We start from the raw sequence: 16,738 nt of genomic DNA on the forward strand, positions 1-16,738 counted from the left end.
CCATCTTAATGACAAAAAGACCAAGCAACCACACCTTAGGTGAGGATGTGTAGCCACAATTATTAACAGCTTTGAACAAGCTAAAACTCTCTGACAGGGTGGAAGTAGGCTCACATTTTTGGGCCTCCACATAGCAGGACCAATAGCTGCTTCAGATTCCCACTTCTGTGTCATATTCTACAAGTTGCTCCCGTGCACAGAGCCAGGGCAGGAAGCACTGCTCACCTTTGTTTACCATCTTCTCCTTCACTATTCATTCTTCAGATGTCTGGGTGCGAAAGGTGCTGTTAGTCAGTTGCTTAATTGTTTATGATCAGAAAGTTTAAGTCTAGAACCTGTTACTCCTTCATGACCAGACGCAGAATTTCCATAAGTCATGTGAAGACTTTAGATATGTAAATGAAGAGGAGGCAATATAAAAGGTCACACAGTAACATCAGATAAAAGCTCACTCCCTGAGGTGCTTCCTACGTGTCAGAAAGCAGGCTAGAAACCAGAAGAAAGACAGAAACATGATCAGAACCTGGGGAAATTGCGATAGCCGTGCAGATCGTGGAAGGGTGGGGTAAAGAGAAGGAAGCCGCATGGTGTTCTAAAGGGGCAGGGTGCAGCCGCATGGGGCTTACTCGTTACTCTCCACAGATGGAGCCCTGTACATGTCTCTCTGCCTGTGACTTTACCACAGACGTGCATCTCCTTTCTGTACTTCCCCTTTTCTGCCCACTCTGGAATTCCCATGGAATCCTCCTACTGCTAAATGCTTCTTGTCCTGTGAAACTTCCCTAAATCGTGTTAAGTTCATATAACCTTTGGGCGTGGGTCATTTGTTCTTGGCTTTTGTCTTTATTATAGTTTGATTTGTGCCTTAGTGAGCACTTTTTCATTAACAATCATCCCACGAAAATGTTATTGCCTCTGACTCACTATCACAAAAGCAGACGCCCACGTATGTGCCTTCTGTGTGGTACAACTGTAAATACACGGTACCTTTGAGGCACTTTTTATATTGTGTCTTGGATTTTTTTTCTTGAGACAGAGTCTCATATACATTAGGTTGACCGTACTCTTAATTTGTAGCGCAGGCTGGCCTCTGCCTCCCAAGTGCTGGGATTATAGGCATGCACTATTACACCCAGATTTTTTGAAGTGCTTTTAAAAATTACTACTGCCAGATATACACTAAATATTAGTATGCTTTCATTTAAGCTATATATAAGTATTTACCAATTGACATATTTGCTTTAAAATAATCCAGTAGATCAACACTTTACACATTTCTTTTATAATGGGCCATGTAGTAACTATTTTGGCTTTATAGGCTACATAGTCCATGTGGTGGATCCTCAGGACACCGGTGTGACAAGCTAATGCAGCCGTAGACCATGTGTACATGAAGGAGCCTAAGCGTGTTCTGTTTTAAACTATATTGGAAAACTAGCAGTGAGCTGCATTTTGATGACCGTGTCAGGGTGCAATAAGACTGGCTGTGTGTTAGGAAGTGTTTAAGGTGGCTGATGGACACAGGAATGCATTGTGAGATGTGTTTGAAACACCCTACAGGAAGAGATAAAATGAGGTTCTTGTAAGTTAATATGAAGGAAAATTGTCACTTGTGTGTCATGTTCAGTAGTAAAAATCTGTTTTGTCTCTTTCTGCTGACATTACTTCCCGAGCTAGCTTCCCTGCAGACTTCAGTACAGCACTACGAGGAAAAAAACACCAAAATCAAACAGCTGCTCGTGAAAACCAAAAAGGAGCTGGCAGATGCAAAGCAAGCAGTATGTTAATTTCTCAGTACCGTATTTTATGACTTACAGTTCTGAATTACTTATTGTTTAATTTAACCAGATTCTTGTTCTGTAGGAAAGTGATCACCTACTACTTCAAGCGTCTTTAAAGGGCGAACTGGAAGCAAGCCAACAGCAAGTAGAAGTCTATAAAGTAAGATTTTTACATTTTTGAAAAGCTTTTTCCGTGTAGAAATAAAGTGCCATACAGATGAGCCAGAGAGCTGGTTCAGAAGTTCAAGGCACTGGCTGCTCTTGCAGGGGATCTGGGTTCAATTCCCAGCACCCACATGGTGGCTCACAACCATCCATACTGCCCCCGTTCCAAGAACTCTGATAACCTGTGCTGGCCTCCGTGGGTACCAGGCACACATGTGGTACATAGACATATGTACAGGCGAAACATCTATACACATAAAAAATAACAGCAACTTTTTTTAAAGAAAAATTTCTAAATCAGGTAAGAAATTACCTTTAGGGATACTTAGAAAGACTACTCAATGTTTTGAGGAAGCAGAAACAGTGGAGTTTAGTAATACTACTTAGCTCAAGCTAAATGACTGTCATGTATTTGAGCATCTGTATTATCTAGAACAGTGCATATAAAATTAATGTGGCTGAAAACTTCATCTGACTGAAAATACAATTTACAGTTGCAAGAAGCAATATTTGAGGTGGTTGAATATTTGCTGTTTTTTTTATGTATAATGTCTGGTGCTATTTAATTAGACATTATAAATATATAGTCTCTAATTGTGCAGATACGAGTTTAAGAAAAAAATAAATCAACCTGATAGTGAGGAAGCATTATTCACGCTCTGTTTTTGAGATAATTATAATACATGAAAACAATCCACACCTAGTTATGCCGTTTAATCTGTCTCTCCCCAGATTCAGCTGGCCGAGATAACATCCGAGAAGCACAAAATCCACGAGCACCTGAAGACTTCTGCAGAGCAGCATCAGCGCACACTGAGCGCGTACCAGCAGAGGGTGGCGGCCCTGCAGGAAGAGAGCCGAACTGCCAAGGTGTGTTCTTCCCAACCAAAACCACCAAGATTCTCTTACTCCAGGGACACATTACCTTTGCAGCGTTCTGCAGTTAAAAGCACTTAGCAGATGCTCTACACCCAACAGCATGGACACGTTGACATCATTGGGGTAGTATTTAAGTGTGTGTGTGTGTGTGTGTGTGTGTGTGTGTATTTGCTTATTATGTCTGTGTGAATGTGAGCACATGTACCATTATGTATGTGTGGAGGTCGGGGGTCAGTTTTTAGGAGATAATTCTGTACCTTGTTGAGACAGTGTCTTTCTTATTTTTGCCACTGCACTTTGTCCTCCAGTCCAGCTGGCCCCATATACTTCTCCTGTCTCTGCCTCCTGATTTCCCATTTGAACACAGGGATGATAAATGCCTATCTTCTGATCTGGCTTTTGTTTTTTAAACATGGGTTTTAGGACTCAAACTCACGTTTTTAGGCTTGCACAGCTAGTACTTTTAACTGTTAGCCATCCCTCCAGCTCTTATGTTTTATAGTAGGCCACTTGTTTGTTCCTGGCTGCCCAGAACTGAAATAATCACACAGAAACTGTATTAATTACAACGCTTGACCTATTGGCCTGTGTGTATTTCTAGCCCACTCTTATCTCTTAAATTAACCCATTTCTATTTTTTTATATTTCACCATGAGGTTTGTGGCCCTACCGGCAAGGTTCCACCTGCCACCTTGCATCTCTCTCCTCTGGCGGCTCCATGGCGGCTCCTTGACTCTGTTTTCTTTCTCTCAGAATTCAGTTTAGGCTCCCCCACCCCAATAAATAGAGAACATGGCTGGGTGATGTTGGCATATGCCTTATTCCCAGCACTTGGGAGGCAGAAGCAGGTTGATTTCTGTGAGTTCCAGGCCACCCTGGTCTACAGATCCAGGACAGCCAGGAGTGTTACACAGAGAAACGTTGCCAAAAATAAAAAAGAAAAGAAGAAAAATAAAAAAGAAGGAAGAAAAATGAGAGACCATATAGGTTAAAATGTATGAAATAATAGAAACAGTGTGATTATGAACCTTGTGAGTCGTGAGTTAGCTACTGTGGAGGAAACATGAAGTCAGCGGTTTTAAAAAGGGTCAGGCTAAGAGAACTAGGTTTCTATTTTGATTAAGATTGGAATTTGGGGTTTTTGTTTGTCAGTGTTATGAGACAGGGACTCATTCTATGTCCCATACTGACCTGAAACTCCTAGTGTGGACTAGGCTGACCTCAATTCATAGCAGTCCTGCTGCCTCCTCCTCCTGAGTGCTGAGATTGCAGGGATGAGCGACCATGCCCAGCCCCAGAACACAGGTTTTACCAAAGTTAATAAAGGCTAAAGTGGATACAGGCTATTTTCTTCATTTTCACAATCAGAATTTTTTACTTCATTTCATTAGACTCTGAAAGGACATAGAAGGATTATGTCACAGTGACAGTTGTCTCTCTCTTTTAAATGTTTTAGGCAGAACAAGCTGCTGTCACCTCTGAGTTTGAGAGCTACAAAGTCCGAGTTCACAATGTTCTAAAACAACAGAAAAATAAGTCTGTGTCTCAGGCTGAAACTGAGGGAGCTAAACAAGAAAGGTAAAGTCTAAGGTTTACCCCATACAAATACAGGTTGTTCCCCAAATTGGTTTAAAGACTCATTTTTATTGCTTTTGACTGGAATTTTAGGTGTGATTACGAGTGAACAGAATATTTCTTGGTGTCACCATATTTCTCGATAATTAGGAAAGTTCACACGAAGAGGGCTGTTGCAGACTCTAAAGGGTGTTAAAATCAACAGTGAAGCTAGAATGTGGTCTCTGAGCTATAGACTTTTGTCTCAATAAGACCTGGACTTAGTAAAAATTTAGGCATTAAAATTAAATTTACATTATGGGATTTATGACTGCTTCCATTTGATTTGTATAGTACGTTAGTACTAGTTTCAAATCAGCTTCCAGATCCACTTTGTAAATTGTTCTAAATTTACCAGGAACAAGAGATGGGCTGGGTGTGGTGGTGCACACCTTTTAATCCTAGCACTTATGAGGTGGAGGCAGGCAGATCTCTGAGCGTTCAAAGCCAGCCTGATCTACAGAGTGAGTCCCAGGACAGCCAGGGCTACATAGTGAGACCATGTCTCTGAAAGAGATGACAGTTAAGACACCCTTTTGATATGTATGTTTTGATTTTGTAGTGGAGGTTGGTTATATGTAGTTTTTATACCTGCTTTTGGGGCTGGAACAGGATTAATGGCTCCTGGAACTTGCTCTGTAGACCAGGCTGGTCTCAAACTCACAGAGATCCGCCTGCCTCTGCCTCCCGAGTGCTGGGATTAAAGGCGTGTGCCACCACCGCCCAGCAGTAAAGATGATTTGTAAGAGCCATTTGAGCATACCTGAATCTTGAGTTCAGACTACTTGAACGTGATACTTTAAGTTCTTTCTAGTGATTTTTTAAGCCTTTTTCTTAAACCTATTTTTATGAATTGTTTTATTAGAGTTTTTTTGTGGGAGAGACTTGTCACCTTAGAGAATGTCACTTCCCCCAGGATATGTTCTTTTTTCCTTTTTTCCCCCCTAGTTTTTCAAGACAGTTTTTCTCTGTAGCTTTGGAGCCTGTTCTGGAACTTGCTCTGTAGACCAGACTGGTCTCTAACTCATAGAGATCCACCTGTCTCTACCTCCCGAGTGCTGGGATTAAAAGCATGCGCTATCACCGCCTGGCAGTATGTCCATTTTTTATACATCTTTTAAGGAACTGATAATGTACACATTATGAAAAAATTATGGGTTTTAATTATTTCCACCAAGACTTTATTCTAATTCTAAACTGACTCCTTCCTTTTTTCATTGTATTTTGAGCTCATGTCCCATTCTCATAACAGCTACCAAAGAACTGTGTGAAATTGATTGTAATGATAATTCTATAACATTTAACATAGCGTAGTCTTACACCACGTGATAGTCTATGTCATTTTAATATGAAATTGTAGACTGAGACAAGCCCAAGCATTGTGATCCCACACTCAGGAAGCTGAGACAGGAGGACTGCCATAAATTGAAAGTCAGTTTGTGCTCTGTAGCAAGTATCTAGCTGGGGCTCTATAGCAAGACTCAGAAAACAAATTAAGTAAATGAATAAACTCGAGACATTTTTGTAAAATTTGTAGTGCCTGATCATTTACAATCTGTATATACAACATCTTTTAAAAATTATTTTAATTCTAGTCTTTGAAGTCTTGTGATTATATTTTCTTTAGCATCATCCACAGTAACAGAGTGTGACCCTAAAACAATAAATATATTTGAAGCCACAATCGTAAACATTGTTAAACTATTTCTGTTTTAGGGAACACCTGGAAATGCTGATTGACCAACTGAAAATCAAGTTACAGGATAGCCAAAATAGTTTACAAATCAGTGTTTCCGAGTTCCAGACACTGCAGTCTGAGCATGACACTCTGCTGGAGAGGCACAACCGGATGCTGCAGGAGACCGTGACCAAAGAGGCAGAACTTCGGGAAAAGTAAGACTGCCAGCAGCAATGGGTACTGTTGGTACCAGGCAAACAGCCTGGTTTATGCTCCTCCCTGTAATTTCAATGAGGAGTAGGGACTTACAGAGGCTTGGTAACTTTGCCTTACCTACCACCAGCCTTCCCTTCAGACTGTTTTTATCTTTAGCATTTTTTTAGAACAGCTAACATTTATCTATTCAACTGATATCCCAACTCTCTTACAGCCTTTGTACTCAGGAAATTTCCTTCCCCTGGTACTAAAATGTCCTTTGTGTGAGTGTCAATGATGCTAGAGATTAAAGACACACATGTGCCCTGCCACTGAGCTGTATCCCCGGCCCTCAGAAAGTGGTTGTAACTGCTAATGCTTCCTCCTTTACATTCCTGGTAACTATTTTAAACAAAATCCTTGCAGAATACTATGTACAGTATCTTATTAGTCACTGTAAACTTGGTAATTAGGATAACCTTTTTCTAAAGCCAAGCATGGTAGCATACATTTGTAATCTCGCCATTCAAGTTCAAGACCTGGCCTACAAAACAAGTTTAAGTCACAGCTTGAACTACATAGGAAGACTCTGGCTATATTCTGTCCTGCTATAGGCCTAAGCAGCTTCTTTATTAACCAGTGGTAATAAAACATATTCATAGCATACAGAGGGGACTCCCACATCACATGTGTGTATGTGTGTGTGTCTTTACATGTGTAATAAGGTTATCTGTAGCCCAGACTAGTCGCATCTACTCATTTTGTAGATGAGGGTGACTTTAAACTTCTGATTCTTCTGCTCCCACCATCCGCCAGAGATGGAGGAGACGTGTCTTTGTACATTCTGTAGATGACCCGGGACTTCCTTTGGAGAATCCAGCTGACAGAGGCTGGGTCAGCATATGCAGTTCAAGGCTCTCATGAACTAAACTTTACCTTTAGGTTGTGTTCAGTTCAATCCGAGAACACCGTGATGAAGTCTGAACATGCCCAGACGGTGTGTCAACTAACTTCCCAGAATGAAGCGCTCCGTAACAGCTTCCGTGACCAAGTCCGACATTTGCAGGATGAGCACCGAAAGACAGTGGAGACCCTGCAACACCAGCTCTCCAAAGTGGAAGCTCAGCTCTTCCAGCTCAAGAGTGAGCCATCCACAAGAAGTATGTGTATGTTTGTAAAAGGATTGACTTTGTGTTCTGGCATGTTTATGTCACTTAAGACATTGTTCAGGAATTCATAAGAAAGTGAAATATTGGGCTGGAGAGTTGGATCAATGGTTCAGAGCACTGACTGTTCTCCCAGAAGATGTGGGTTTGATCTCCAGCCCTCACGTGGTGATTCACATCCATCTCCAGTCCCAGGGAATCCAGTGCCCTCTTCCAGCCTCAGAGGACACTGCCTGCAAGTGGTACATAGACACATGTGCAGAGTACCCAGAGATAGGAAATAATAATAAATAATAATTAGTTAAAAATATGTAAAACTTAGCCAGTGGGGCATGCCTTTAATCTCAGCACTCAGAAGGCAGAGGCAGGCAGAGGTCTGTGAGTTCAAAGCCAGCCTGGTCAGCATAGTTCCAGTTCCAGGACAGCCAGGGCTAAAAGAAACCCTGTTGTGAAAAACCAATAATAATAATAATGTAAAAGAAAAATTTACTGAATAGCAACCTGTATCAGTTTCATAATTAATGAGATATGAATTTGCTTACTGGAAATAAATCCAAATCATTTGAACCCTTCTTGACTATGCTTATAGCAGCCTATGCAGCTTCTTAGACTACTGATTTTCATAATTATGTATTAGTCTTATGGCAAGAGTCCTGACTTTGGCATCTATCACTTGGTATCCAGTGTTTGCCCTTTCATGCATGTGTTCTTTATCGGAAGCTTTGGGGCAGAACAGGGGACTTACTAACCCCCAGGCAGCATTGTAGTTGTCCAGTCTTTCACCAGTGCAGCTTCTTCCTTCAGATTTTTTTTTTCCTCTGAGACAAGGTTTCTCTGTGTAACAGCTCTGACTGTCCTGAAATTCACTCTGTAGAGCAAGCTGACCTCAAACTCACAGAGATCTCAACCTGGTCCTTCTTCAGATTTTTTTTTTTTTTTTTTTTTTTTTTTTGGTTTTTCGAGACAAGGTTTCTCTGTGGTTTTGGAGCCTGTCCTGGAACTAGCTCTTGTAGACCAGGCTGGTCTCGAACTCACAGAGATACGCCTGCCTCTGCCTCCCGAGTGCTGGGATTAAAGGCGTGCGCCACCACCGCCCGGCCTTCTTCAGATTTTAATGAGGTGAAATTGTCTGTCATTCAGCCTCACCCAGTGCCCTCTATTCTGCTTCCAGAAGGAAACAAGAAAACATTAGTCATGATGGTGATTTTTAGTCCTGTGCTCGCAGTGATTTGTTTCCCATGGGAAATGTCACTGGAGTATTGGTAGGTGTGGGTCACTTAACAAGGCCAAAAACTAACGTTAGGAGAATTTAACTTACATCAAGAGTTTAAAAGGGTCGGGCGGTGGTGGCGCACGCCTTTAATCCCAGCACTTGAGAGGCAGAGGCAGGCGGATCTCTGTGAGTTCGAGACCAGCCTGGTCTACAAGAGCTAACCGAGCTTCAAAGGGACTGGGAGACAGTTCATAATATTGAAAACAAGTGAACTTTGAAACTTAAAAAAAATCCTGGATTAAGCTATAAGACCTTGCATAGAGTTAGGAGCCAATCACGTAATGCATTTGGACGTGTCATATGAGCTTTTCAGTTCTATGTGAGTGTTCATTATATGCAAGCAAGAAATCCTTTATTCCTTTTTTGAGACAAAATCATACTATGTAACCCTGTCTGGCCTGGGACTCACTATGCAAACCAAATGATAGGATTAAAGGCCCAAGAATTGTATGAACTGTAACCAGTTGGTTCGCTACACCGACCTCTGGGTTCTGTCATCTGAACGCTGTAGATGTGAACAGGCAACACCAAGCACCAGCCGAGGTGGCCGTGTCAAGGCAGTGACGGAGACTGCCACCACACGGCAGCAGTAGAAAGTGCGGGGCGTTCTGTAAAATCTGTGTTGTCCAGCTGTCTGTCACAGGCAGCAAGTAGCGACGGGTGGATTGTTTCTGTTGGATGACTCGTATAACTCAATGTAAAGTGACTGTTTGTAACTATTTAGCATTCTTTCTTTAGACACCATTTGTTTACTTGCTGTTTGTTTAATTTCCTTAACATTTTGATGTGCTCAAGGCTGTCTTTGTTTGTTTGTTTGTTTGTTTTGTTTTTCGAGAAAGAGTCTCTATAGTCTTTGGAGCCTGTCCTGGAACTAGCTCTTGTACACCAGGCTGGCCTCGAACTCACAGAGACCCACCTGCCTCTGCCTTCCTAGTGCCAGGATTAAAGGTGTGCGTCACCGCCGCCCAGCTGCTGTCTTTAATTTTATTGACTGTCTTTGTTAGGGTCAAATCTATTGGTCTTTTCGATTTCACATCCTCTTTTAAAATATTTAATAGGCCCCGCTTCTTCCCACCAACCTTTGAAAAACCCTCGAGAAAGAAGAAACACCGACCTCCCACTTCTGGACATGCACACTGTGGCCCGGGAGGAGGGAGAAGGGATGGAGACAACTGACAGTGAGTCCGTGTCTTCACCTGGCACCCATATTACATCTTTAGAACAGCTGCTGAGTTCTCCTGACACCAAGTTTGGTAGGTGGCTCAGTGTGAGTGGTTTAAGTTGACTGTCTTGTTTGATAAATATGCTCTAATTTTTATGCTTTTTGAGCTGTTCCAGTAAAAGAGCTTATAGTATGAAATGGATCTTTTTAAAAACTAAAAACTTGAACACATGCATGGGGCTGAGTCAGAAGTGGATGATGGGAAGTCCTGTATTGTTATTAGAAAGTAAATGAACTGCTGCCTCACCCTCCAGGAAATTCAGTTTCAGGCTATTCCTTACAGTGAAGTTTGCTAAATGTGCTGTAGTGGATACAGTATAGCTTTGGTGTGCTTTTTGTTCTTACCCGTAGTGAGTAGGACTGTTCATAATACAAGGGGATTCTCATCTTTCGAATGCTCTGGGACCGTGTTTATATCCAACATTGTGTTAGTCACCATCCAGCTACTGTGACGAGATCCTTGAGAAAGTTAGCATAGGAAGAAAGATTTGTCTTAGCTTACAGTTTCAGCCCAGGGTCATTTGGTCATTTGTCATAGGCAAGACACAACAGCGTGGTGAAGTACCTGCGGCAGCCAAGGAGTGGACGGGAATGAGCCAGGCTTCCAGGGTCCCTTTCAAAGGCATGCCTCCTGTGACCCAACTTAGTTCTTCTAGGCACCACCTCACACTGGGAATCAACTACTCCCTGACAGATGAGGCCTTGGATTAGACTCCCCAGCACCACCAAAAAACAAACAAAAAAATTGTATATATATACACACATATATATAAAAAGCATAAACTGTGAGGGGCTTATAGAGCCAAGCTATTTATACTACAGAAATTCAGTCTTATTTCAAATAGAACCTTTTTGAGCTGAGGTATGTCATACAGATGAATAACAAAGAGTGGACTTAAATGTTACAAAGTAATATGCTTAGTTTTTTATTTAGAGTAGGTAATTTCTGATTGTGACAATTACTTTTTAGAACAGCATTTTGCAGAACCCCATTCATGGCATGCCGAATTTACCAAAGAAGAATTGGCTGAGAAGCTCAGTTCCACCACAAAGAGTGCAGATCACTTGAACGGTCTGCTTCGGGAGACAGAGGCCACCAACGCCATCCTTATGGAGCAGATTAAGGTGCGGGTGGAGCCTGGCTACCCTGGCGTGCCCTGTGCAGTTGCTTTTCTAATCTTGGTGTATATTGCCCCGTTTTACATGTCAATATTTCAGTGTAAACATAGTATCTAGATTCGTTATATTAGATTCCTCATGATAGGAATTACTGCTTTTATTTGTTAAACAAACATTTTTAATTCATTCTTCTTCTAAGAAAGATAAGTATAGCAACTGGGCAGACATTGACAAGTCATTGCTCCTCATATACTTAAGTATCCTTGAGTATATATTCTTGAGTCCAATAATTCAAGGCATTCCTTTTCTTCCTCCCTTCTTCTCCTCCATTCCCCCCCTCCTTCCCTTTTCTCCCACTTTTTTCCCCTCTGCTTTCCCTTTCTCCTTGTTTCTCTTCCTCTCCCCTTCTAGTTCTTGAAACAAACTATGGACTGCTTTTGAACTTGTTATGTGGTCAAGGGTGGCCTTGAATATCTGGTCATTCTGCCTCTACTTCCTACATGCTGGGATTACAAGCATCGGGACCATTATAATCAGCTAAGACTGCTCAAATTAGATATTTCCTTCCTCTAAGAATAATGCTCCAAGTCCTGCATTTTACATTTATTGTATTATTTAATCTTTATAATAACTAGAGAACCTTTGGGAAATGAAACTGGGCCAGACTTAGGGGCACACACCTTTAATGCTGGCACTTGGGAGCCAGAGCAGACAGAGCTCCGATTTCAAGGCCAGCCTGGTCTACATAACGAATTCCGGAGTTTCCAGTCAGCTGCAGCTACATGGTGAGACTTAACCTGGTGCTCGTTAGTGTTCCTGAGCTGAGCTTGTAAAGTACTTGGTTAATTACTGTTTGCTCTGGACGTCCTGATAGCTTGGCTCTCCAAGAAGGGGAGGAGGAGATCACCAGAGGCTGCAGCTGTCTTCCTCTTCACCCGCTTCCAGCCTGCCCCTGCTCACGTTCAGCTGTGTCCCCAGAGAAGGAGGAGGACTCGCGGGGCCAGCTTATGGTCCTGGTTGCTCACTTAGCGCTTCCTAATGCTCTCCAGTTTTCAGCATTCCTCTGGCGCCTGTGCCTCTGAGGCACCTGCTCTTCCTGGGGGCATTTGAGGCTGCCAGACTAAAGCACCTCATTTGTTTGCCTCTTTCCGCTCTTCTTGGAGTTGGTTAATAGTTCTCACTCCTTTTGCCCCTCTCAGCTCCACTGTCTTTTCCTGAGGTAGGGATTGCTCAGGGAGAAGATAAGTGTGTGTTCAGTTTACTAGATTCAACCAGAAGTTCCCAAGCGCAGCGGTAACCGATTTCTCTCACACTAGCTTCTCAAAAGTGAGATAAGAAGACTGGAAAGAAATCAAGAGCGAGAAAAGTCAGTAGCTAACCTGGAGTACTTGAAGAATGTGTTGCTACGGTTCATTTTCCTGAAGCCCGGGAGTGAACGAGAGCAGCTTCTCCCTGTGATAGACACAATGCTGCAGCTCAGCCCTGAAGAAAAGGGCAAGCTTGCCACAGTTGCTCAAGGTAGGTGACAATGGGCACTCGCTGGTACATGACCGGTCTTGCTTAAGAATGGATGTGTGCGGGCAACCTTTCTCTTTGAATTTCCTTCACTGGGATGAGTTTTGTCAGCTAGCTTTTTAATGTCTGGGGCAAATGGCCTGCCTTCCATCTCTGGAAATTACATCTCTAGCCTGTTGTTGAGTTGGGTGTGTTTGGGGGCTGGGGTGACGTGTTTTCTCCTCACTCACCTCCCCTTTCTCTACTTCCACTCCCAGACAGTAGAGGGACACTGGTCATGTGACCAACACACTTTTCACATGCATGCAGAGTTCATACTGCCCCACAGTGGAGTGTAATGCTCACATCAGTTAGGCTAACAGTGTTTTCCATAGACTCTTTTCAAATGCTGTTATATATCTGACTTCAAACTGCAAATTAAGAATCATGGTTTTATTTTTGGATTAGTCTAGAGTGTTTTCGTTCTCAAGCATACAGAGAAAATGCGGTAATTTAGTCCCTTGTAGCTGTCATCAGCCTCTGAGTTTTTAACTCAAGCTCTTATTTATTGCTGCTGTGTCTCTACTCCGCGTTTAGTTGACGTTCTCCTAGCTTTGTTTGGTTGCTGTTTTTAGGTTTAGTCAAAGGGTTGTGGGGGTTTAGTTGTTTAAGGTTTCTTTGTTTTCATCACCTTCTAGTTATACTAAGTCATGTTACTAACTTAATATACCATATATTAGTAACTTAACAATCTGATCATGTGTTCCATAGCAGTCCAGCATTTTGAACTTGTTGTTTATAGGAGTATAGCACTTATTCAAATACTGCACATACACAGGAAGTCAGTTTTCAGATTACATCTAGGTGCATCTGGGCAAAATAAGTACCTCACAGGTATCACCATACTAAGCCCAGAATATATAGATACCAACTTGGGACTGATGTTCTCATCTTAATATTCTTTTTTTTTTTTTTGGTTTTTCGAGATGGTTTCTCTGTGGTTTTGGAGCCTGTCCTGGAACTAGCTCTGTAGACCAGGCTGGTCTCGAACTCATCTTAATATTCTTTTAACATGTTCCTCTATCTGTTATACATACTAAATAAACTAATAAATTTAGGATGACCCTTGAGGGGGCTGGTGAGATGACTCAGTGATTAAGAGCACTGACTGGTCTTCCAGAGGTCCTGACTTCAATTCCCAGCAATTACATGGTAACCCTCAGCTATCTTTAGTTGGGGTCTGATGTCCTCTTCTGGCATAAAGGTATATATGCAGATAGAGCACTCATATACATAAAATAAATGAACTAAAAAAAGAATGGCCCTTAGAATTGAGTTACTTGGTATACTTAGTAAGATTTACTTTTTGGCTCTTACCCAAGATTTTACATTTTAAGTGAGCTGGTGCTTGTGGTCTGGGGCTGTGTCTCAGGAGATCTGGATCTAGGACTAATGAGATTCCGGGCTAACGTTTGGCAGGATTACTTACTTCATAATGAGTATTTGTAGTTCCTTAAATCTGTTTTCGTGTATCATGTCTTCCTAATAAAGAATTTCTCAGTACTTAGAAAACTCTTATTTCTGCTTACTATAGTGCAGATTACCGTAGCCACATTTAACAGTAGTCAAATGAAACCAGGCGTGATACTATATACCTACAAGAGTCCAGGTTTTCCTTGGGCTACAGAGTGAATACCAAACTACAATGTCTATGTAGCCTGGCCCTACCTCAAACGACAAAAGAGACTCAGTATTAGAATATACCATTTATTAGGGTTGGATAGATGTCTAAGCAGTTAAGAGCACTGGCTGTTCTCCCAGAGGACCTGGGTTCAATTCCCAGCAGCCACATGAAAGCTCACAACTGTAACTCCAGTTTTAGGGTACCCAACCTCCTCATACAGACATACATGCAGGCAAAACACCAACACACATAAATAAAAAATAGCCAGGCGGTGTTGGCACACGCCTTTAATCTCAGCACAAGGGAGGCAGAGGCAGGTGGATCTTTGTGAGTTCGAGGCCAGCCTGGTCTACAAGAGCTAGGTTCAGGACAGGCTCCAAAGCTACAGAGAAACCCTGTCACAAAAAACCAAAAAAAAAAAAGACAAATAAAAAATAAAAATGAATTATTTGTTTGTTCGTTGTGTGTATCTGTGATCTGTGCCTTGTGCATCTTGTCATGGCGCACACGTGGAAGTCCGAGGACAGTTTATGGATTTTGATTCTGTCCTTCCACCATGTCGGCTCCTGGTATACAACTTAGATCATAGGCTTGGCAGCAGGCATGTATTTTGGCATAAACACTTTGAATAAATGGCGCCCTTAGCAACAGCGAAGTTCAAGGAGCTGGAAAGATGACTCAATGATTAAGAGCACTGGCTGTTCTTTCAGACGACCTGGGTTCAAACAGGGCAGCTCCCAGCCAGTTGTAACTATGCCAGGGAACCTGATGCCCTCTTCTGGCCTCCACAGGTACCACAGCAGGAAGGTGTTGCACAGGCATATGCAGAAGAAATACTCATACACATAAAATAATGTTGATAAATTCTATAAGGAGCAAAAGAAAAAGAATAGGACAGAGATAGTAAATAAAACATTTTTATTTTATTTTAGATTTCACATTGATAATATTTAATAATTTCTTTTTTTAAAGGTGAAGAAGAAAGTGCTTCCCGTTCCTCTGGATGGGCATCCTATCTGCATAGCTGGTCTGGACTTCGGTAGATTGATGGGAAGAAAATGCTTTATTAACTCAACAGAATTCATTTGAAGGAAAATGGTTATTATTATTTGATCAGGAAGTGTCCATATCTGTTCACATCCCCTGATGATTGTATATATGTATAGCAGATGAATTTAGACGCAGCTTATAGTAAAAGGACAACAGCTTGAAGCAATGGTACCAGTCGCCCACAGCCCTGTGACTCAGCACCGTGGCCTCAGTCTCCGTGATCTCCCGTGTACAGAGAAAACAGTTTATTCCTGTACTCTGGAACCCCAGGAGCCACTCGTTTCTAAGTAGTACTGTGAATTTTGAAAGTGATTTGAATTTTGGTACCATATGAACTGGAAAGTTTAAACTTTTAAAATAATGTCTCAAGATTAAGGAAATGCTTTGTTGGGAAGGTTGACATATTTATTGAGGGATTATGAAGTACGTATGCTACTTAATTATGAGGCTAAGTTAAATTGCAGTTTAGTCCGTTGCTTTAAAACTCCCCTCCCCCCACTTTTTATTTCAAAACTTACCCTGGTACTGGAGGTAGGATGCTGACCTTGAATAGATGGAGCCCACCTCAGCGGATGTATCTCTAGGCTCTTAGTGTGCTGCCATTGCTCCTAAGCCATGAGTCTGTTTTGAGAATTCCCTGCCTCTCAGAATAGTGACTGTCTGACTCAGCATTAAATACACATGAACCTGGTGCTTCCAGTATTGTTCAGGTAGCCTTGTTCCCCAAGCATGACCCCGAGAGGGCTCAGGCTTACACTTGGTGAATAAGCCTAGCTGGGGATGTGTTACTTGCCTTTATGTCTCTGAAAATAGTCCATTGACTAGATTAAAATTGTGCTCTTAAATCAGATTTGGGGATTATATTTTAATAATGCAATTTGTTAATAACCACATAGTGCTCTCTGGAGTTCTTAAGCGTATGGTTGATTCTCAATTTTCAGTCTCAGCTAGAACCCTGACTCCGTACGTCAGTTACTATGAACATTGGTTTCCAACCTGGTTTAGCTGGTTTGCTGCTGACATGTTGAATTTGTTCTCTTAAAGCAATTATCTCTCAGTGTCCGTCTGCCCCCCCCCTTGTGAGAACAGACCTAACTAGTGAATGTATTGATTAAATGCATCTATCTCAGAGCTGACTTTAGAAGTTGAGTATTTTTAACTTCATAAACTGTGAATATGAATATGCCCATTGGCATCTGATGTAATTTTAGTAATATTTAAATAAATTCCACTTTTTCTTTGGGCCTACTACACCTTTTGAAGTCTGTATAAACTTGTTTTGAAATCTAATCTGTTCATATGAATGTAATAAAAATGCCTTTTGCATGGTAAAAATTACTTTGATTACAAAAGACATATATGCTTTTTGTGACCAGCAATAAGGAACTATAATAATTGATATTTCTATTAAATGCATT

At 41.7% G+C, this 16,738-nt stretch overlaps 1 protein-coding gene across 1 annotated transcript in view; it reads left to right on the plus strand.

Moving 5' to 3' along the window:
- Positions 1–16,738, plus strand: part of Gcc2 (GRIP and coiled-coil domain containing 2) — a 41,532-nt gene extending 24,794 nt beyond the window's left edge. Inside the window, exons 14-23 of the mRNA XM_057751037.1 lie at positions 1,678–1,778; positions 1,864–1,941; positions 2,679–2,816; positions 4,282–4,403; positions 6,156–6,332; positions 7,255–7,472; positions 9,810–10,004; positions 10,944–11,098; positions 12,409–12,610; positions 15,243–16,738. Coding sequence (XP_057607020.1) covers positions 1,678–1,778; positions 1,864–1,941; positions 2,679–2,816; positions 4,282–4,403; positions 6,156–6,332; positions 7,255–7,472; positions 9,810–10,004; positions 10,944–11,098; positions 12,409–12,610; positions 15,243–15,313 — 1,457 coding nt within the window. The 3' untranslated portion in view covers positions 15,314–16,738. The remainder of the gene's footprint in view (positions 1–1,677; positions 1,779–1,863; positions 1,942–2,678; positions 2,817–4,281; positions 4,404–6,155; positions 6,333–7,254; positions 7,473–9,809; positions 10,005–10,943; positions 11,099–12,408; positions 12,611–15,242) is intronic.

Source organism: Chionomys nivalis, chromosome 19 (genome assembly GCF_950005125.1).
Source record: "Chionomys nivalis chromosome 19, mChiNiv1.1, whole genome shotgun sequence".
In the NCBI taxonomy this organism is placed as follows: Eukaryota; Metazoa; Chordata; class Mammalia; order Rodentia; family Cricetidae; genus Chionomys; species Chionomys nivalis.